Source organism: Pleurodeles waltl, chromosome 1_1, assembly GCF_031143425.1.
Source record: "Pleurodeles waltl isolate 20211129_DDA chromosome 1_1, aPleWal1.hap1.20221129, whole genome shotgun sequence".
NCBI lineage: Eukaryota > Metazoa > Chordata > Amphibia > Caudata > Salamandridae > Pleurodeles > Pleurodeles waltl.
In genome coordinates this window covers 13558965-13581602 of record NC_090436.1, presented here as the reverse complement: position 1 = coordinate 13581602, position 22638 = coordinate 13558965, and the positions used below count along the sequence as shown (strand labels likewise).

At 46.9% G+C, this 22638-nt stretch overlaps 1 protein-coding gene across 5 annotated transcripts in view; it reads left to right on the top strand.

The window, feature by feature from the left end:
- LOC138253400 (nucleophosmin-like) overlaps positions 1 to 22638 on the top strand; it is a 214614-nt gene that overhangs the window by 23417 nt on the left and 168559 nt on the right. For 4 of the 5 annotated variants that reach the window (XM_069205801.1, XM_069205799.1, XM_069205790.1 and 1 more), the window contains exons 2-3: positions 3857 to 3976; positions 14809 to 14902. In XM_069205801.1, coding sequence (XP_069061902.1) covers positions 3857 to 3976; positions 14809 to 14902 — 214 coding nt within the window. The remainder of the gene's footprint in view (positions 1 to 3856; positions 3977 to 14808; positions 14903 to 22638) is intronic. The other variant, XM_069205804.1, reaches the window with a different exon arrangement.

Here is a 22638-nt window from a genome sequence, read left to right as displayed (position 1 = left end):
CTAGTGACACTTCAAGAGTATCATGAATGTGGCGCTACACCTGAAGCAATACTAGCCTTTCACAACATGTTCTACCAGTGACACTTCGAGAGTGTCATGAATGTAGCGCTACACCTGAAGCAATACCAGGCTTTCACAACATGTTCTACTAGTGACACTTCCAGAGTGTCATGAATGTGGCAGCACACCTGAAGCAATACCAGCCTTTCACAATATGTTCTACTAGTGACACTTCCAGAGTATCATGAATGTGGCGCTACACCTGAAGCAATACTAGCCTTTCACAACATGTTCTACCAGTGACACTTCGAGAGTGTCATGAATGTGGCAGCACACCTGAAGCAATACCAGTCTTTCACAATATGTTCTACTAGTGACACTTTGAGAGTGCCATGAATGTGGCGCTACACCTGAAGCAATACCAGCCTTTCACAATATGTTCTACCAGTGACACTTTGAGAGTGTCATGAATGTGGCTGCACACCTGAAGCAATACCAGCCTTTCACAACATGTTCTACTAGTGACACTTCGAGAGTGTCATGAATGTGGCGCTACACCCGAAGCAATACCAGGCTTTCACAACATGTTCTACTAGTGACAGTTCAAGAGTGTCATGAATGTGGCACTACACCCGAAGCAATACCAGCCTTTCACAACATGTTCTACCCGCGCTACACCCGAAGCAATACCAGCCTTTCACATGTTCTACTAGTGACACTTCAAGAGTGTCATGAATGTGGCACTACACCTGAAGCAATACCAGCCTTTCACAAAATGTTCTAGCCATAACAACATCAGAATAAACATTGGGGAATGTGAAAATTCCTTGCAAAGATTTGAATACTTGTTCCCATCAGAGTTCCAGTGTAAATAAAGTGCATCTAACAATAATGTGTAAGACCAGACATTCCTTTGGCAAAGCTCTTGATGTGTGTAGGTGGATGACCCAAGGTGGGTTACAACTTGGCTTGGGCCAAGAGTCTTGAGCTAATGGCCGAAATGAAGATGAGCCACACGGAAACCAGCACTCGGCCTCCTCTCTCCCTCCCTTAGCCAATATTTTTTTTTTTTTAAAGCAGCAGCCTCGACTTAATACACCACTAATGACGATATTAAAAGCTAAGTACACAAAGGTCTGTCCTCTCTGGTAAACAGATAGGAGGAAACTCCTGGGGCTTTACTGAAAAACGTGTAAACAGAAAACCTTTATTTTAATACTGGCTTGAGAAATATTGGGCAAACAGTACCTCACACCACCTCATAATTCACAACTACAATTTCTGAGACACTACAAGTAGAATATCCCAGAGTTAGACCTTTGCAAAACAGCTCAATTAGATATATAGTTTAGAAGAGTAACGTATTTCAACTGAAATACAAAGTAGATTTGATTTCCGTTTTAAATAGCGCTCGAATGCCCGAAAGCGTCTTGGCCCTTGCACTGATGCAAACGGGAGGGGGGAGGGCAGTAGTAGGGTCTGCTGAGCCTATTGTGTAAAGGGCCAGGTCTTCAGAGATTTTCTAAATTGTGGCAAATCAAACCAGTTCTTTAGGTGTAAAGGAAGAGAATTCCAGAGCTGCGCTGTCCTGGGAAAGACAACCCTCCCTCCCCACGATGCCCGTTTAACACTGGGCAACACAGAGTTGTTGGCATCTGTGGATCTCAGATTTCGAGAAGGTTGGTACCAAATGAATCCGTCCTGCATGTCTTTGGGGCAGTTTTATGTACTGTCTTGGCTATGCAAAGAGCTTTGAATTCTATTCTCCTTAGAATGGGAGCCAGTGGAGCTTTTTAATGGCTTGGATAGCTGATTGATTTTTAGGAATATTCATCAGAAGCCGGCAGCTGAATTCTGAAGCATCTGAAGGGTGAGAAGGAGAATTTTATTTGTGTCCAGAAACCGTGCATTGCCATAATCCAGTTTGGATAGTACAAGGGTAGTGATCATTGTTGTAATAATAAATCAGAGGGAATGAAACAGCCTCGTCTACATTCTACATCCTAAAGATGATTAGAAAAATGTGCTAACATGTTGACCTGGTATTCAAAGTTAAACTGTTTATCAAAGATCAAACCCAAGTTCTTCACTTTCTGCATAGGTTAAAGGGGATGAACCCATTTCATGGGGCCGCCACTTGGGAGTCTAAAGTGAAGTATTGTTCCCTAAAAGGAGGACCTCTGTTTTACTGGAATTCAGTTTAAGATAGTTCCTAGCTCTTTATTTGTATCATAGAAAAACTGAAATTGGCAGCAGCTGGATTGGTGGAGATTGAAAGCACTATTTGTGTATCATCGGTGTATGAGCTCCCCAAGAAACCAAAAGATTTGATAAGTTTAGCCAATGGGGAAAAATAGGGATTGAACAGGGTGGGACTCAGTGAAGATCTCTGCGGCACGCCACAAGGCAGACAGAAGTAGTCAGGAAAAAAACGCCCTCCATGTCAACATGGTGCACTGTCAGCTGAGGGCCAAACAACCTATCCCCAGTCTGGCAAGGTGGTCAGTCACAATCCCATGACTGAGCGTGTCAAACGCCGCAGAGAGGTCAGTAGAATCAATGCCGCATTACCGCCTTCATCCAGTACAGACCTCAGTTCCTCTGATGTGGCTATTACCACAGTTGCATTGCTGTGAGATTTTCTGAACCCATATTGACTACTATGTAGTAAATTGTTAGTGTCTATAAAAGTCATAATTTCGAAATTCAGAGCCCTTCCTAATATTCTAGCGGGGACAAATGTCAAATTAAACCACGTGTTACAAAATTCTGCATGTCCTTTACTGTGGAATTTACATGACAAGCCCTCTGAGATAGCAGTAGGTCTATATGATTTGGTCATCTTTATAATACATGAATAAACATTAAGGTAACGTTTCCATCTTAATGTTGGGTCCTTCGCTGGAACGCTTCACTCAGTGACTTGTGTTAGCATTTGTTGGACACATCCTGTCTATAATTAAATCCTAGATGTTAGTCTGTGTGGCAGAGCAAACTAATCATTGCAAACCGTGTTTTTTTGGGATGACATCCATGGAGAGGTTTTGGTTCCTGCTCTAAATTCTTTTAGAGTTAAACTGTCAAACTTTACTTGGTCGGAAAGGAAGGAATATCGCTGTAGGGCGGCCGAGCATTGCAAAGAGCAGATCATCCTACACACGGTACGGGTGCACCATGACGGAGGGTGGTGCTTGGATGGATACGCTCATTCGGTGCTGGGGTGAGAGAGCAGAAGTTATCAGGGTTGCTGCAGTAAAGGGAAAGCACAGGCGTTGTGATGGTGGAGAAAGCCCTATCGGCACAGAAGAAATGGGTGTTTATTTGGGAGCTCAGGAGGGATGGAAACAGTTGTGTGACAGAAGGAAAGTAATGAGTGTGTGCTTAGAAGAAAGCAGGAAGGTATTGAAAATATTGTGGACGGTGAATGCTCATGGGAGAAAAAGAGGAGAATTAAAGTAATTGACTGTAGAATGTATTGTTTGAGAGAATAAACAAAGGCTGGGGGGTCTGTGTGATGGAGAGCAGACGCATAGGATGAGGAGCCAGAAGCAGGAAGCCAGAGGAGCACCAAGGAAAGAGCAATGAGTTCTGCCAGTCAGCTGAGAACTTGGGCTGAGAGGAAACACTCATGAGATTAGTGGTAGGAAGAGCTAAGGAGAAGTTGCCCTGATCTGGAGTGAAGTAGAAAACGTGCAAAGACCGGCGTAATGGGAGGCAACAGACACTTGGAGGATTAAGAATGCTAGACTATTTGAAGACAATATTGGATAAGTGAGAGCTGGGGAAGTTTATTTTGATTTCCTGATATGCAACCCATGGATCCTTCTCACTGCCAGTTTGTTCTTTTTGCTCCCAGATGTGCTTGCATCCTTTCGCCAAAGAGGAGATCCATACAGTGGAACTGGAGATGCCAGATTCCAAGAGGAAGTGTGCTCCAGTCAAACTAGGGTCCCTAAAGCCAAACTCGCTGAACACGGTCAGTATTGAAGTCATAGTTAAGAAAAGTGATGTTTTTGTGATGCCATATTCTTACCATATTCGTCTGGCACCATGAGTTCTCCCTTATTAGCTCTCACCAAACAGTCTCTGTAAACTGTCTGTGGTCCATCATTTCCTTGCTTGGTACATAATCATTATCATTATCATTATCATTAACATTTATAAAGCGCGCTACTCACCCGTGCGGGTCTCAAGGCGCTAGGGGGGAAAGGGGGGGTTATCGCTGCTCGAACAGCCAAGTCTTTAGGAGTCTCCGGAAAGCGGAGTGGTCCTGGGTGGTCCTGAGGCTGGTGGGGAGGGAGTTCCAGGTCTTGGCCGCCAGGAAGGAGAAAGATCTCCCACCCGCCGTGGAGCGGCGGGTGCGAGGGACGGCAGCAAGTGCGAGGCCAGCGGAGCGGAGGGGGCGGGTGGGGACGTAGAAGCTGAGGCGTCTGTTGAGGTAATCCGGTCCCTTGTTGTGGAGGGCTTTGTGTGCGTGGGTGAGAAGACGGAAGGTGATCCTTTTGCTGACTGGGAGCCAATGCAGGTGTCTCAGGTGTGCGGAGATGTGGCTGTTGCGGGGTACGTCGAGGATGAGGCGGGCCGAGGCGTTTTGGATGCGTTGCAGGCGGTTTTGGAGTTTGGCGGTGGTCCCGGCGTAGAGGGTGTTGCCGTAGTCCAGGCGACTCGTGACAAGGGCGTGGGTCACGGTTTTTCTGGTGTCGGCGGGGATCCAGCGGAAGATCTTGCGGAGCATGCGGAGAGTGAGGAAGCAGGCGGAGGACACGGCGTTGACTTGCTTGGTCATGGTGAGAAGAGGGTCCAAGATGAAGCCGAGGTTGCGGGCGTGGTCTGCGGGGGTCGGTGCGGTGCCGAGGGCCGTGGGCCACCAGGAGTCGTCCCAGGCGGACGGGGTGTTGCCGAGGATGAGGACTTCCGTTTTTTCAGAGTTCAGCTTTAGGCGGCTGAGCCTCATCCAATCTGCGACGTCCTTCATACCCTCTTGTAGGTTGGTCTTGGCGCTGGCGGGGTCCTTGGTGAGGGAGAGTACAAGTTGGGTGTCGTCGGCGTAGGAGGTGATGATGATGTCGTGCTTGCGTACGATGTCGGCGAGGGGGCTCATGTAGACATTGAAGAGTGTCGGGCTGAGCGATGAGCCTTGAGGTACGCCGCAGATGATCTTGGTGGGTTCTGAGCGAAACGGAGGGAGGTAAACTCTTTGGGAGCGGTTAGCGAGGAAGGAGGCGATCCAGTCCAGGGCCTGGCCTTGGATCCCGGTGGAGCGTAGGCGGGTGATTAGGGTGCGGTGACAGACGGTGTCAAAGGCAGCCGAGAGGTCGAGGAGAATGAGGGCGACTGTTTCACCGTTGTCCATCAGGGTTCTGATGTCGTCTGTGACTGAGATGAGGGCGGTTTCCGTGCTGTGGTTGGTTCGGAATCCGGTTTGTGAAGGGTCGAGCAGGTTGTTGTCTTCCAGGAAGGTGGTCAGCTGTTTGTTGACGGTCTTTTCTATTACCTTGGCTGGGAAAGGTAGAAGAGAGATGGGGCGGAAGTTTTTCAGGTCGCTTGGGTCAGCCGTAGGTTTCTTTAGTAGGGCGTTGACTTCAGCGTGCTTCCAGCATTCGGGGAAGGTAGCAGAAGAAAAAGAAGAGTTGATGACGGTCTGGAGGTGCGGGGCGATGATGTCGTCGGCTTTGTTAAAGATGAAGTGCGGGCAGGGGTCCGAAGGGGCGCCGGAGTGGATAGAGTTCATGATGGATTTGGTTTCTTCCGTGTTGATGTGGGTCCAGTTGTTGAGGGTGATGTCCGGGGAAGCGGGTTCAGTGGTGTATGGTTGGGTCTGGTGTCCGAAGCTGTCGTGGAGGTCGCTGATCTTGCGATGGAAGAAAGTGGCGAGGGATTCGCACAAATCCTGTGAGGGCGTGACGGCGTTGGCGCTGGCGCTGGGGTTGGAGAACTCTTTGACGATGCTGAAGAGTTCTCTGCTGTTGTGGCTGTTTTTGTCTAGTCTGTCGGTGAAAAAGTTCCTTTTGGCAGTGCGGATCAGGTGGTGGTGTTCGCGTGTAGCGTTCTTGAGGGCGGTCATGTTGTCAGCGGTGTGGTCCTTGCGCCAGGCCTTCTCAAGGGCACGACAAGTTTTCTTTGATTCTTTGAGGGTGTCAGAGAACCAGAGAGGTTTTTTGGTGTTGGTCTGTCGATGCGTGCGTTTGAGGGGAGCAAGGTTGTCAGCGCAGTTGGAGATCCAGTTTGTGAGGTTGAGAGCTGCGTCGTTGGGGTCGGTGGTGAGGGTGGGTTGGTTGGCGGCGAGAGCGGAGAAGAGTTGCTCTTCAGGGATCTTGTTCCACTGTCGACGAGGGATGGGTTGAGTGCGGAGGTGGGAGGTCTCGCGTCGGAATGTGAAGTGGACGCAGCTGTGGTCGGTCCAGTGTAGGGCAGAGGTGTGGCTGAAGAAGACGTGTTTGCTGGCGGAGAAGATAGGGTCGAGCGTGTGTCCGGCGATGTGGGTGGCGGTGTTCACCAGTTGTTTGAGGCCGAGGTTGGCGAGGTTGTCGAGCAGGGTGGTGGTGTTGGGGTCGTTGTTTTGTTCCAGATGGAAGTTGAGGTCGCCTAGGAGGATGTAGTCCAGTGAGGCGAGGGCGTGCGGGGAGATGAAGTCGGCGATGGCGTCGCTGAAAGAGGCGCGAGGTCCGGGAGGACGGTAGACGAGGGATCCTCTGAGGGTGGTCCTTGGGTCGGTGCGAATCTGAAAATGCAGGTGTTCAGCGGCGAGGGGGGGGTCTTCGGTGGAGGTGGTGACGCTGATGGAGTCTTTGAAGATGATGGCGACACCTCCTCCTACTTGGTTGGTGCGGTCTTTTCTGGAGATCTTGTAGCCTTCGGGGATGGCGGGTAGCGATGTCTGGAGCAGAGGAGGCGTTCATCCATGTCTCCGTGATGAAGGCGACGTCCGGGGCTGTGGAGTCCAGGAGGTCCCAAAGTTCAACGGCGTGCTTGTGGACGGAACGAGCGTTGACCAGGATGCACTTGAGGTGGTTGATGGCGCGTGGGCTTGTGGTCGTGGTAGTTGCGTGGTGGAAGATGCGTTTGCAGGAGTTGCAGGCGAAGGGTCCATGGGTGCGTTTGGGGTGAGCTAGGAAGCAGGTTTTGGAGCGCCCTGGGTTGAGGGCGTTGAGGGTGGTGGGGTCATAGCGGATCAGCGGGGCTTGGGGGAGCTGGGGACCAGGGGTCGTGGCGCTGGGCGCGGGCCAGGCGCGGACGGGCGCCATAAGAGGTAGGAGGGGGGGGGAGGGGTCAGCTGGGGGCGAATGGGAGCTGGGGGGCGGGGGCGTGCAGGAGGTCGCGGCGGGAAAGCGCGAGGGAGGGGGGGGGGACAGGTAGAGTGAGAGGAGCTGGGGGAGGGGGTTTAGGGTGGAGGAGGGTGAGTGTTAGGAGGTTTGGAGATTAGGGAGAGAGATAGGAGTAGGGTTGTGAAGATAGGGGAGGGGGGGTTGTAGAGGTGGGTGAGGGAGAGAGGTAGAGTGAGAGGATAGGGAGATAGGTAGTAGAGGGGGTGGCGGGAGGGGGGGAGAGAGAGAGATAGATAGAGAAAATAGATAGAGAAGTCGATAGATAGGGAAATAGATAGATAGACAGATAGGTAGGTAGGAGGAGGTGGAGAGTGGGGGAGTTAGATAGTGAGATAGGGAGCTAGAGAGATAGGAAGATAGGAGGAGTGAGGGAGGTAGATAGCGAACGGGTTAGCTAGGGGTGAGAGAGGGGGAGGCGAGTGAGGGAGGGGGATGAGGAAGGAGCAGGAGGGCAGGCTCGGGGGAAGAAGACGGAGGAGGTAGAAGAGCCGAAGACAGGAGAACAGAAGACAGAAGAACAGAAGACAGAAGAACAGAAGACCGGAAGAGCAGAAGACCGGAAGAGCAGAAGACCGGAAGAGCAGAAGACAGAAGAACAGAAGAACAGAAGACAGAAGCACAGAAGATCGGAAGAGCAGAAGAACAGAGAAGAACAGAGAAGAACACAGAAGAACACAGAAGAACAGAGAAGAACAGAGAAGAACACAGAAGAACCGAGAAGAAGAACACAGAAGCACAGAGAAGAACAGAGAAAAAGAACACAGAAGACCGGAAGAACACAGAAGAACAGAAGGGAAGAACAGAAGGGAAGAACAGAAGAACACAGAAGAAGATTGCAGAGGGGGAGCGAGGAGGAAGAGACAGAGAGGAGGAAAAGAAGCAGGAGCAGGAGAGAAGGTGAGTGGCGCGGGGCAGGGCGAGGGGCTGGGAGGAGGGGGGTACTTACAGTTAGGTGGGTCTCAGGAACACAGGAACTCGGGAACTTGGAGGAGCTGCAGCGGCAGGGGGAGCGACCTACCCTTGGGTCAAGGGTCGCTACCACTGTCGCGCAGCGGCCGCCATAAGAGGTAGGAGGGGGGGGGAGGGGTCAGCTGGGGGCGAATGGGAGCTGGGGGGCGGGGGCGTGCAGGAGGTCGCGGCGGGAAAGCGCGAGGGAGGGGGGGGACAGGTAGAGTGAGAGGAGCTGGGGGAGGGGGTTTAGGGTGGAGGAGGGTGAGTGTTAGGAGGTTTGGAGATTAGGGAGAGAGATAGGAGTAGGGTTGTGAAGATAGGGGAGGGGGGGTTGTAGAGGTGGGTGAGGGAGAGAGGTAGAGTGAGAGGATAGGGAGATAGGTAGTAGAGGGGGTGGCGGGAGGGGGGGAGAGATAGAGAGATAGATAGAGAAAATAGATAGAGAAGTCGATAGATAGGGAAATAGATAGATAGACAGATAGGTAGGTAGGAGGAGGTGGAGAGTGGGGGAGTTAGATAGTGAGATAGGGAGCTAGAGAGATAGGAAGATAGGAGGAGTGAGGGAGGTAGATAGCGAACGGGTTAGCTAGGGGTGAGAGAGGGGGAGGCGAGTGAGGGAGGGGGATGAGGAAGGAGCAGGAGGGCAGGCTCGGGGGAAGAAGACGGAGGAGGTAGAAGAGCCGAAGACAGGAGAACAAAAGACAGAAGAACAGAAGACAGAAGAACAGAAGACCGGAAGAGCAGAAGACCGGAAGAGCAGAAGACCGGAAGAACAGAAGACAGAAGCACAGAAGATCGGAAGAGCAGAAGAACAGAGAAGAACACAGAAGAACACAGAAGAACAGAGAAGAACACAGAAGAACCGAGAAGAAGAACACAGAAGCACAGAGAAGAACAGAGAAGAAGAACACAGAAGACCGGAAGAACACAGAAGAACAGAAGGGAAGAACAGAAGAACAGAAGGGAAGAACAGAGAAGAAGATTGCAGAGGGGGAGCGAGGAGGAAGAGACAGAGAGGAGGAAAAGAAGCAGGAGCAGGAGAGAAGGTGAGTGGCGCGGGGCAGGGCGAGGGGCTGGGAGGAGGGGGGTACTTACAGTTAGGTGGGTCTCAGGAACACAGGAACTCGGGAACTTGGAGGAGCTGCAGCGGCAGGGGGAGCGACCTACCCTTGGGTCCTTTGTCCCAGTTTGTCCATCTTGTGGCTGTCCCTCCCCATGGAGCATAGCCTGTTCACCATCTCTTTGTTTGGCTGACGTGTCCTTCCACTGTTCACTTTTAGGGACCTTTTTTGTTGTTCTGGCGCTCCATAACCATTCATGTGGTTTCCGGCTCGCGCCTTCCCATGCTCTCCCCCCAAACAGACCTACACTTCATGTTGCTTCCACTCATGCTGCTTTCTTGTGTGTAATTCTCCTCTTCCAGCCCAAGCTCTGTTTCTTTCCCTTACACCCCCCTCCACACACACACCTTGTGGAAATGTAACCAAGTGCATTCCGGGTTATTCTCTTGGCGCTTGATGCGAGCACCAGCAGTAATAGTGTCATAGCTCCTTTTTCCTTTTTTTCCCCGAAGCATTTAGCTTTATCGTTCAACACTGTACAGCAGTGGTTCCCAACCTTTTGACTCCTGAGGACCCCCACTGAATCATTACTGGGAGCCAGGAACCCCCAAGCAATTTGTACAATTCAAATTTCAAACAATAAAAAAGTAATTAGCTATTAATCAGATTGTAAATTTCCCAAAATGTTTTCAAAATTTCACCTAATTATTTCATGCACATCTACTTTTCATCCCTTTTGGATTCATTTTTTGGTTTCGCAGCTTGCCGATTAGGCAAATTACATGCATTACTTTTTGCCTTGCTCTTGACTAACGAATGAGTATGGGTTCATATACGTATATTCACTAGAATTGCTCCTCTATCAATCCGGAGACGATGTGTGCTTGTGTTTTCTGTTTATGTGCCCCAATTATATGTCAGATTTTCATGTATTTGAGTCTGCATTTTTCATTTATAAATGTTTGCATTATTAACACACCAAACAAATACTCAAATTACTGAAGATATCATTCTTTTATATTGAGAAAATATGCAAAAAAATCGAAACATTTTATTAGGAAGGTTGGCGCTGTATCTCAGCGACTAACTTTTCAATGTTTAGTTTTATTTAGGAAAGGTGAATCCCCAGGTCAGATTCTAACTTTCCAAGGCGGTTTCTGTTATTATTTTTTAGGTAAGTAAGATCTGAGAAAGCTTTTTCACATACATATGTGGTGGGGAAAGGAAGTAAACCATAAGGGCCTCTCATCTCGACATAGCATCTATGTCACATGTAATTCATTTGTTTTATAGCACCTCTCATACCACTGCAGGGTGTCAGAGCACTTTACAGGGGGCTACAAGGTGTAGGATTCCCATGTCATCCACACTGGTAGGCATTTCTAAGAGTGCTTGGTCTGGAGAAGCACAAACTCAGGATTCAGAACACAACACAGTGGTTAGCGTTGTCTTTAATGTTAAGAATATATTTATACGCAAGCAAACCTTTTTTAGCAGCATAAGGAAAATGAAAGACTGAGAAAAACAACTTTCTAATTTGTGCCATGCAGTTGGCATGCAACTCCTTAATGGCAGTTCACAGCTCACTGTGCTACATTACGATTATGAACTGTACAGTAACAAAAGCTTCTCTGTGACAAAAGCAGTAAGCCACTGTGCCATCCACATAAAATACTGTGCTTTGCATGATACACGTCCTTTGCAGCCGGCATATTAACCATCTGCGCTACCTTTGAGCCAAAACTGCCACCGTCCAAAACTCTCATTCCTGCCCAGCAGGTACACTAATCACTGGAGTTATCTTGACGCTTTTATTTTTGCTGTACAAGGAGCTTTGCAGTGCTTTTAAACCTGCTGAAGAAAGGAAGTAATAAATATATAAGTGCGCCCGCACATGTTTGTCAGAGGCCCCTGCTGGAGAAGTGCCTTCCTTCCACCCAGGCCTGCAGACCCCCTGGGAATGTGTCACGGACCCCTGGGGGTCCGCAGACCACAGGTTGGGAACCGCTGCTGTACAGCATCGTCAAAAGGCATTTGCAAAGCCAGTAGTTCCCAACGGGAAGCCTTTAGCTTCCCCAGTGCTTATTTCAACATGAAGGGTAAATTGTTACATTGGCACATTTTTATAGCTTGTTTCAGACAACTGTTTGAACCGTTCTGTGTAACTCATAATAAGATCATCCTAATTTAATTTATATATAAATGTACTTACACATCCCTACTGCAGAAGCGTAGTGGGACTACGTACAGTGTATAAAACATACAGTTTGCATGAATAGTTCCTAAATGAATATGACACTATAAAATATGATTTTAAAATATTCATGAGCCCAGGAAGAGAATAATACAGAGATAGATACCCGACATTATGTGGTTCACCGACATAGGAAAGAGGGAAAGGTAAAAGTAATAAATACATTTAAATTATTAAAACAGGAACAAAATATGCTGCACTTAAGACGGTAACAACTTAAGAATTCCAAAATGTAGGGACAGCAGTGGGCGGGGCATGAGCGTAATGCTAAATACTTCCAGAGCAGAGCAATGGGTTGTAAATGTCCATCTGGACCTCTGATCAGCTTCATTTTGTTGGCTAATTATACACATTGGGCCTGATTACAACTTTGGAGGAGGTGTTAATCCGTCCCAAATGTGACGGATATACCACCAGCCGTATTACCATAGGATATAATGGACTTGTAATACGGCTGGTGGTATATCCGTCACTTTACCGTCACTTTTGGGACGGATTAACACCTCCTCCAAAGTTGTAATCAGGCCCATGTCTCTGTGGAAATGCCTACGTCTCACTGTGGAAATAACCAGGGTTTGGGTGGGAAATCACACAGTGGAGAGGGGGTGTTCCCCAGTAGCGCAGGCGCAGCTCGTAGTGACAGATTATATACGCTTTGACACATGAACCTTTAAATGAAACAGTGGAGAGTAGAGCTAAGAGAGCAGAGAGCCAAAGCCTAAACAGGACATGTCAGAGACAAAACTCATAATTTAGGTGCTCCATTTTAGAAGTTTGAACACATGGATAGATCTTCAGCCCTCTTTGGTTTCATGGCAGTCGCGCGGGCAGAGAATGTTACGTAGGCTGGGTGTCCTCAAAGGTTTTCTAGAGACAGGTCTCATCCCTGACGATCATAGTCACCCAGCAGCTCTGTGTAGGTACTAAATAGTTGGAGATCTGGTTCAGCCACCATGAGTGCCACAGGCCAGGGTGAAGGGTGGTTCTAACCAAGGAGTACCATTTAACCCAACTTGTGATCTGTGGGACAGAATATAATAGAATAAATGCAGCTCCAAACCTCCATTCATGTGCACGGTGTTAGAAGGTAAGTGGGACCAAAACCTCTGGAAAGGTCAAGGAGCCCAAGTGGGCAAGTATAAAGCCATTGCCTCATCCACCAACCTCACAATAGCTGTCCCATTACTGCAGCAAGAATGCAAACTTGATTCCATAAAAATTGAGAACATGTTGTGTAGATTGGTGAGAAATAAGAGTGCAGGTACCCCTTTGTCACTGTCTTAGAAGTTGTAGTATAATTTAAAATATGAAAATCAAAAGAGAGGGAAATAACCAGCACTGGCACTGAAGCCTCCTCCTTTTCATGCAGTTGTGCACGTGTGCAGGCAGATGGGACTTGGGGAGTGAGAAAGCCAGTGGCTGAAGTGGGCTGATCCATTGCACCATGCGATACGGGGTCATGGATGAAAGCAGGGTGTGAATGACACTTTTACAGACCAGTGGCAGAGGAGGGCTGACGCAAAGATCCTGACAGACAACTAAGCCTGAAGGTCTCCCGAATAAATTGTATTAAGAACTATTACCGGGAAAATCTTCTACCTCTAGGTTTATTAAAGGGTGTCCGCAACACCAAAATCCTTGCCTACAAAGGTAAACCTAGGGCATCATCACGAGTTTGGCAGAAGGGATCACTCCGTCACAAATATGACTGATATCCCGCCCGCAGCATTACAAGGTCCATTATATCCTATGGACCTTGTAATACGGCAGGCGGGATATCCGTCACGTTTGTGATGAAGTAATCCCCTCTGCCAAACTCGTAATGAGCCTCCTGGGCCAGAATTCCCAAAGAACTTCTACACAGACATTGGACCATCCAGAACGCTACTGCAAGACTCATACTAGACTTCCCTCCTCACCCACATTGCACAGCACCCCAAGAAGCTTCACTAGTCCCCACTCACAAGCGCAGTCAATTCAAACTCCTCACACACACATAGATAGCCCTACACAACCCAGGACCGGCATAGCTGAACGACCTCAGAGGCTTTCAGCAGCCCGCCAGACACCTGCAATCCGCCTCACTCACACACGCTCCCCTGCATCTGTAAAATCAAAGGAGGTTGTTTATTGTCTTACATCGCACCCAAAACATGGAACGACCTCCCTAAACACATCGGAGCATGCTCCTCACTTCTTGAGCTCCATAAGAAACTGAAGATGTGGCTCTTCGAATTAACTCTGCTTACCACCCACACTTGCCCAAGCTCCTTGATACCCTCATGAGTGATTAGTGCGCTATATAAATCTATGTAACAAGGTAACCAATGAATCAAGTCTGCTTCGTAGACTGGTTGGGTGCACTTTCATTCCTCTTATTGTGTCTGTCCACTCCATGAGAGTGCATATGTTTTCCAGCTGTCTCCTTTGTGTACTGATCTACGCCTGTCCACTGCGCTCCATGTTGATCTCACCCATGTGATTCTCTCCCGCTCCCCTCTGTGTTGTGCTTGCATTTCTCTGCTTCTCCCCTGCATTGCTTTTTCACCCTGGTGCTTCTACCTGGTCCATATTGCGCTTTCTCTCGCCTGACTTTGCGACTGTGCACCAGATAGTTAATGAGCACAGCTGCCATCTTGGAGACCTCTTGGTCTACTCTAGACCTTATTTATTCAAGTAATAAACCACATAATTATTGTTGAAACAGTTTTTTACACTCTGCGGTTGTGGATGAAGAATGTCCATAGCTTGACATTGCAGGTTTTTCACTGACTCAATGGCTGTTCACAGAGGGCGCGGGTTTAGATAAGTGCTTTCAGTCCTTCAGTTGTGATGTCTGGTTCCATTTTCCACTCTACTTGAGGGTGGTGCTGCTTGAATATGCGGCGTACCTCTGTGTGTGTCTTTAATCACAGACATCTTAATATTTCATTCTTTCCCTTGCATGTTTAACTGCCTTGAGCAGGTTTGCATTGTAGGTTTCTATATAATTTTACAGAACTCAGTGTAGCGCGCTATCCCCATGGATGGCGTTGGAGTGCACCACATGCGGGTGGTGTGTGTTATAAAATGCTACAATAAAATATACTATACAGTCCAGTTAATGTTTTTTCCTTCCATAAGTGGTCATTCTAGCTGTTGTTTTTGCTGGCTTTGAATTGAACTCTCTCCCCAGTGGAGTGTATTGTATAGTGAGACCTTTCATTTCCGTTTGTAGCTCAGTCTTGGCGGATGTGCGCTCACTCCACCAGTCACGATCCGTCTGACGTCTGGGTCCGGGCCTGTTTACATTAGAGGCCAGCACGTCATTGGTAAATTGATTATTCCATTTTCTAGTAACTTACATGAATGAATGTACTTTCTTTACTGACTGTTTCATCTGTGTTGTTTGTTAAGGTCTGAGCTGGTTATTTTTTTCTGCTGATGTGAATGAGAGGTATCTTCACTATTGAAATTCAGTTCCTTGAGCACCCAAAAATATGGACCTCGCCTCCTGCTGAAAAGTTAGCCAAAGAAACAATAAAACAAAGGCTACAAATTATGTTGAAATGCTTGGCCCCGAGGCAACCAGCACCTGGGCTGCTTAACTACTGGTGTGGAATGTGTAAATTATGAAAACACAGTAGATTGGAGATGTGGCACTCTACTAAACTCTTGTCAGAGGAGAACAAACCAAGTATGATCTTTGAATGTGAGATGAACTTGATCGGCTTAAGAAACACTCCCTTGAAGATGCTATAGAAAGAGAATTCTGCTTTGTTTTGGATGAACAGCTCAGCAGCTGTCAAGCTTTTTCATCTACTTTTTTATTGACCAGTAACATAGTATTTTAAATTTCACTGCAGTGCTGGCCTAGCTCCTGGCCTATGACACAATTTCTATTGTTCCCACACACTTGTTTGATTCTACCCCAGGGTTTGTAAGACACATTAAGGGGACATAAAGGGCTGCATGGACAAAATTCAGGAACTGTGATTTCTTAAGTAGGAAATCAAATTCATAATTCAAGAAAACTCAAAAGATTTCAATAGCAATTCCTAATGGGTCACAAATTGACCTACCTCATCAATACTGATGAGGTAGGTCGCAGTTTGCAACCCAATAGGACTGATAGCCATCACAGGGATGGTGGCCTGCTGGGGACAGCAGACCGACCATGTCTGTGACTGTTTTTTCATAAAGCAATCTTTTAGGGTTTTTTCTAAATGCTTTAAAGGACCACTGGGACCACTGCCTGCTCTTAAAGAATATACTTTTTCACATTCTCAACGGGGAAGGCTACCATTAGCTTTTAGTAGTGGGTAAAAAAGGAATGTTTTTCGACTAATTCGTAACAAAACATTCATACATAGCACTGCAAATCTGTATTTGGGATGGACGCCCTAAACACGCCCCCTCCAAATACTGAATCGCTAAATCAAATTGCAGCAAGTTAACCGAATCATAATTTGACATTTGTACAAATGAATAAGCAGCTTTGCAGTTGGAAACGGCCCGATTGAGCCGTTTCCGACCACAAAAATGTTTTGTACATAGGGCCCAAAGTTTATCACTTGTTCTTTTGGATACTGTTGGCTTGTTGCAAACCTCATCTACTGTCTAAGAATCCAAGAAATCTGCCTCATGCTCCGAGGGGAGTTTCAGCAAAATTCCCTTGTGGGTGTACAAGGTCCTGCTTGGACTACTGCTCCCATCAGGTACTCCTAGGTCCGACCATTTATGTATTAGTTGAAGGTATTTATATAGCACTGACATCGCCACAAGAGCAGTGGAGCTCTTTACAAGTAACACGTAAAACGAACAGGAACCTTGTCACATGGTAATGAGCAGGGATCGCAATATTAAATATACATTTGTCAGTGTCTAGACAGCTAGTTTGAATGTCAAAAGGTGGATTCTTTAGGGGCGTTCAGAATGGGTGCAGATCAGGGATCAGTTTTAGGTTCTCTGGGTAGTGGTTCTAAATTCTTGGAGCTTGACATTAGAACTCCTGTTACCTGTCTTTTTGGGGTCTCCTGCAGGTGACTTGCTTTACTTCTAGTGTTTTGTTCACTCCCTGAGGTGCACAGGTTGCAGTTTAGATATCTGGGGAGTTTTGTAATCTGATCTTTTTGCTCCTCTGAGAAGGCTGGTTGCTGGTTGTGGAATGGCTTTGAGGGGAGCCACAATGGGGTTTTGGAACCTGAGAATTAGACTCCTTCCCCATCAAAGTGAGAGAGGTCTAGAGCCTGTGCTAGTGCTCTGAAGTCTGTCTGAGGGGTGTGTGGTTTTAGTCTATTTACTAGGAATAGTTGGAAAGAGGTTAAGGCAAGTTTCCGGATGTGTGATTTTAGTTAATAGTGATAATACGCAATGTGGCAGATGGGACCAGTTTAGAAAGGGTGTCGAGGTGAATGATGAAGGAGCTATTCATGCTCTGTTGGGGGTATTTCCAAGGAGAAGATTAGTTGTGTTTGTGTTTTTCTTGATTTAGTTTCAGGGAGAAGGACTGCTCCAGGTCATCATTGTTTCATGAAAGTATTTTAATTACATGGGTTTATTACCTTAAGACAGAGTTGTGTACTATCTGTGTATTTATATTTGGGGGTGTTGTTTTAAACATGCCCAAATTGTTATCTTTAGGGTTCTGATGTTACTAAATCTATCTTTGGGGCTAGTAATGAGCTAAAGCATGGGTTCCTAATCTGTGCGCCACGGCACCCCGGTGCGCCTCCAAAACCAGCCACGGGCGCCACTCACCAACACACAGTTTTGGAACAACTGCAAGAAAAAAGCTCAGCTGTGGAGAAATGTTTTGCTCACAAAGGAAATGACTTTGGACAAAGAACAGGCAGCTTGAACGTCACTTAAGACACACGCTGAACCAGGAAGCGTTGACAATCTTACTGCGTGACACGCGCAGAGCCAGCGCCTAGTCCATGCTCATCATCTGCCTGCCGGAGCTGTGCAAGATGAGGTAGGATTTACAGTTTAATGCCACGTCCTTTGACTCAAAGATGAAGATATGCGTCTGTGGCAAATAATGAACGATTTCTCAAAGTGCGCACCGCGGTGTGGCACGGGAGGCGGGGTGGCACGTGAGACGGGGTGGCACGTGAGACGGGGTGGCACGGGAGGTGGGGTGGCACGGGAGGCGGGGTGGCACGGGAGACGGGGTGGCACGTGAGACGGGGTGGCACGGGAGGCGGGGTGGCACGGGATGTGGGGTGGCACGGGAGACGGGGTGGCACGGGAGACGGGGTGGCACGGGAGGCGGGGTGGCACGGGAGACGGGGTGGAATGCCACGCGCAGGGTTTGGAATCTGCTGAACCCACTAGCTGCTCAGGAAATGTCTTAGGAAATGGCTGCTTTTATTTTTTTTAATCTTCTGTTTCTTTTCCAGTGAAGGCAGTGGAAGCGCACATTAATCTGACTACACATGCCTGTGTTTGAGAAGAGCTGTGAGGGAAGGTGTTGGCTCTGTTGGGCTTGTATTGAAGAGGAGGATCTTTTTAGGTTGCTGACCTTAGTGCCAGAATTCCAAAGAAAATACATGTTTAAATTGGCTGCATACGCCGAGTGGATGTGTCATTTGTTGCTAAGAGTTGGGAGGGATTTGCATCTGATTTCATTCAGTGATATGAAGAGTGTGATGCAACCTGCATTTCATTGGTTTCATGGTTAAAGCGCGTGAGTTAAGGCTTCATCGCCTGGAGTAAAACGTAGAGGAGGTAAAGTGAGTATTTGTTGCTGGTAAAGGAAATGCTTGATTACACCATCAGCGCCGGAACACAATAAATGTTATATAAGGCAAAGGGAATATTTGGCATTTACAGGTTTTGTGGCTGGCCTTCCTAGATAACATGGTAAATAGGAAGCATGTTAAAATGCATGGACTACAAAATATTTCATTACCTGTGTATTTGAATCTAATGTGAAGAAAGTGACAGTGGCTCTAAGAGGTTGGGTTTTCTGAGGATAATGCCCAGTGACAGGATAAGCCACATGAGGGGTTTGGGGAGGAGTGGAAAAAGAATCTTTAAACAGTGATCAGCTCTAAATCCACCCCTCAGGAAAGGCAGTCTTGCTATTCCCACTCAACAACATGTGCGTAAACCTCCTCCCCTGATTCCAGCATCTGCCACACAAAACAGTTTACCAGCAACCACAACACATAGCACCTATGCATAAAACTTTTAAAATTAAGTATTTTTAGGGGTGTGGCCTAGCATCCCTTGCTCCCCATGCCACTAGAGTCAAGCTAGCCTGCTTGATGAAGGGTGGTACCCTGAAATCGGTCCTAGGATGCTTGTTTCCACTCCACGGAGGACCTGGCTTGGCAGTTTGGGCTGGACTCTTACCATGGGGAACAGGGCCAAGACTGATTTACATATGGCTGTGTCCAAAAAGGAATGGCATGGGTAGCAAAAAAACGATGCATTTAGGCCCAGATCTCTGCACTGGGGGTAAATGTTTGACATTGTTCAGCATTCCGTCCATCACTTGTTCTTCTAGCATCAAGCATTCCTTAACAGTAACGCAGTGGATAGGATAGGATTACATCTAGGATTATAATACCTTTATCAGCTTCATCCAAATTATTTTCAGGGCGAAAAATTTTAAGTACTCCCAAGATACTCCCCACCCACCCAAAAAAAATTAACATAATGGTGAGCTGCAGCCAAACATGAAGGAAAGTTTCAATTTTATTAAGGACAAGGAGGCGAGGATTATGCCTTGCTTCTTTTCTTTATTTCATTCCAGCAGTTTCAACTTAAACAATAACAAACTACCTTTCCCATTAGCCTCAGGGAAAGAACTACAATTAAATATCCGTCAACAAAGCACAGTCCATCATAATCCCGGTCGCTCGCCGCGAAACGTCCTCTTTCTTAAATGCGACAATTGTCTGTGACCTCCTCCTCTCTCGTTCCGATTTAGATCCTTCTGTACCAAGAAAGTAAGGAGAAAGAGAGTCTGGTGACCAGCTATGATTGTTGATGTTAAAACAAAACAACGTTTACTAAAGCAACCACATCCTAGATAAACATTATCATAAAAAGCATCAGGTTATGTAAATTACTTGAACCTTGTATTAAGCATCCATCTACTGCATAAGAAAATTAGAAAACCAAAACAGACGATTGGAAGGAATCAATAACGTACTTAGACCTTACAGGTAACCTTGCCCTTTAAGGATTCCACATTCCAGTAACAGTCGGGTAGGGAAACAAGTATTTCTAAAGCCTTGGGTGGGAATAATCCTCACAGGGCTTGAAAAATGCACTCAACCACCCGCATTGGCTAGTCTTATTTGATCAGGTCAAGCTATTTTTAATACTTACTCGTCCTTTCTGGCGAGTTGACACTAAACAGGTGTTCTGTTCAGTTGAAAAGTGGAGGGGCAATAAAAGATGCCTTTACATCTTGTTCTTATGTCACATTTGCTCTGTGTTCACAGACAGAGGTCCAAAGTCAGTTTTTCTTTCAATAACTTTTCCTTCTCACTGCAGAGTTCCAGGACTTTGTACAGTGAACTGTGTGACCTGCTGCTTAGAATGTAAAATAAAAGGATATAGGGTATCAGGTTTTTCCTAACACACAACATTTAAATGACTAAGTCAACTGTGCAAACATTTCAAAATATATTTTAGCAGTTGTGAAAGCCCATTTTTATATTTCTGTGTGATGAAAAAATATTTTAATAGGTTGAAAACAAATCAGAATACTTTACATGTTGATGTGCAAAGGATATGTTTTCTGAAACCCAATTTTCACATTCTTAATACAATATACAGTTTTATCAGTAAAGCTGCAAGTTAGTGGAGAGGTTTTTGGACATTTCTTGGAAAGTTACTGTGTGTAGATGACAATATGTTACCACATCATGGTTTAGTGATATATTTATTAGCATTGAGTGTTTAAACAAACTGAGAAACACTCCTGCCTTGATGGCAATGTTGTTAGTAAACGAAAAAGCCCTAGGTTATGTGGGCTAGACCTCATGGGTAGGAGGGCTAGATTCTTGTGATGCATGCAGCAAACTTTAGTCTACTTAATCAAACAAGAGGTTTTTTTTGTACTGCAGAAATGCTGAGCTCACGTATTTGGAGGTGCAATCATATGTGAGAAATAAGAAAAAGGCCACTCTGTAAACTATTTACCTAGGATCACAAAATTTGAGGCTCATTTACAGGTCAAGTACATTACAGTTAGGTCGAGTAGATTATTTAAGTAACTCGACCTGCAGCTCTAGTAACATTTTAATGATTTTTCGAGCCCTGCCTCACCTCTGTGTCCTTAATGGGACTGAAATTTTCCTTCTTGTTTATTAGGAAATTTTACGTTCTGTGTCAGGACTGGAGGCGAGGATAATGCCTGTTCAAAGCTTATCCACCACCAAGACGCCAAGCACTGATCTGAAATAAGACTGCTTCAACAAGGAATCTGAAGACCAGTCCGCTGAGTTAATTATGTCTCAAACCGAGCCCCCAAACGAAAAGCCTTGGAGGCCATCGCTCCTCCGACTGAGTGAGCACCAAATAGCGAGACATCAGTTCCCGCTTCCTGCATTACCCAGCAAATCCATCTGGCAATGGTGGGAGTTGAGACCGCTTTATAGGCTTTTTTTAAGGAGAATATTAGTTGCCTTTCTCCTGGAAGGCGGAACTCTTCTGTCATATCCTCATAAGCTTTAAGGCAATGAACCACACACAATTCTGGGAATCTGGGAAAAGCAGCGTATGAAACCACTTTGGACTTGTTTTTGTTCACCCGGAAATATGGAATGTCACGCCATCCGAGGTGAATGACTGACCTGAAAGGACCAGAGTCCTCACGCCTGACACTCGACGACATGACACTAAACGTAGGAGCGTGGCCAATTTTGCTGACAGTTCTTTACATGGCAAAAATTTGTTTTGTTGCCAGGCAAGAAAAAGATTCAGGACTAAATTGACATCCCATAGAGCAGAATATCTTGGCTCTGAAGGCAATGTCAAGCGTATTCCTCTCATTATCTTGCACACTAGGAGATGTTACCCTACCGGAAAACCCTCCAAAGGAAAATGACCGGCTGATATAGCGGACCTTGTAAGAGTTTATGGTCCTGTAGGCCAAACCATGGCAAGCTAAGGTCGCCAGAAAATTCAGGATGGGGACCACTTCGCACCCCATTGGATTGTGGTGGTTATGAACACACCAACAAACCGATCGAAATCACGCTGATTTGTAATGTTTATTGGTGCCGTCTGCCCATGCAGCTGCCAATATTCTCCCAGTCTCTATCGATAATCCTGGGACTCTCCAGCGTTGCCCGAAATTTGCCAGGCCATGAGTGGAATCCGATCTAGGAGTACCAGTAGGTGACAATTGTCCAGGGGATCATGCAGGAGATCCGGAGTACAGGGTAGAAGGATTGGAGAATCCCAAGAAAAGTCCAGAAGAACTGGAAACCAAACTGGCGACCTCCAGCACGGTGTGATCAGAATTACCTTGGCCTTCTCTTGACGCATATGCGCCGATAGTCTTGGGATCATTGTGAAGGTGGGAAACGCATATCTCTGTTCCTTCGACCAATCCTATAGAAACGCATCCATCGCTATTGCCAGAGGGTCGGTCCTCCAGCTGAAATAGCGGGGAAGTTGATGGTCCAACCTGGACGCAAAAAGGTCTAACGAGAAGGGACTCCATAAGGCATCCAGCTGTCTGAAACTCGATAGGTTCAGATGCCAAAGACTCATGTCGAACCATTGTCTGGAATACCAATCTGCTACTGAATTGGAAATTCCGGGTAGATATTCCACTATAACAGAGATGTTCTTGGTCAGACAGAATTACCAGAGATCTCTGGCCAAGTCTGCCAACATTTTCGACTTGGCACCCCCTAATTTGTTGATAACCTGACTACTGAGCGATTGTCCATCTTCAGTAGGATGGTGCAACGGATCCAGTCTTTCATCCAGCACTTTATCGTGAAGGACCCTGTAATGAGTTCCTGGCAGTTGATGTGTAGCTTTTGTTCCTCTGCAGACCACCTTCTGCCTGTACTGGAGTCTTCACAGCGTG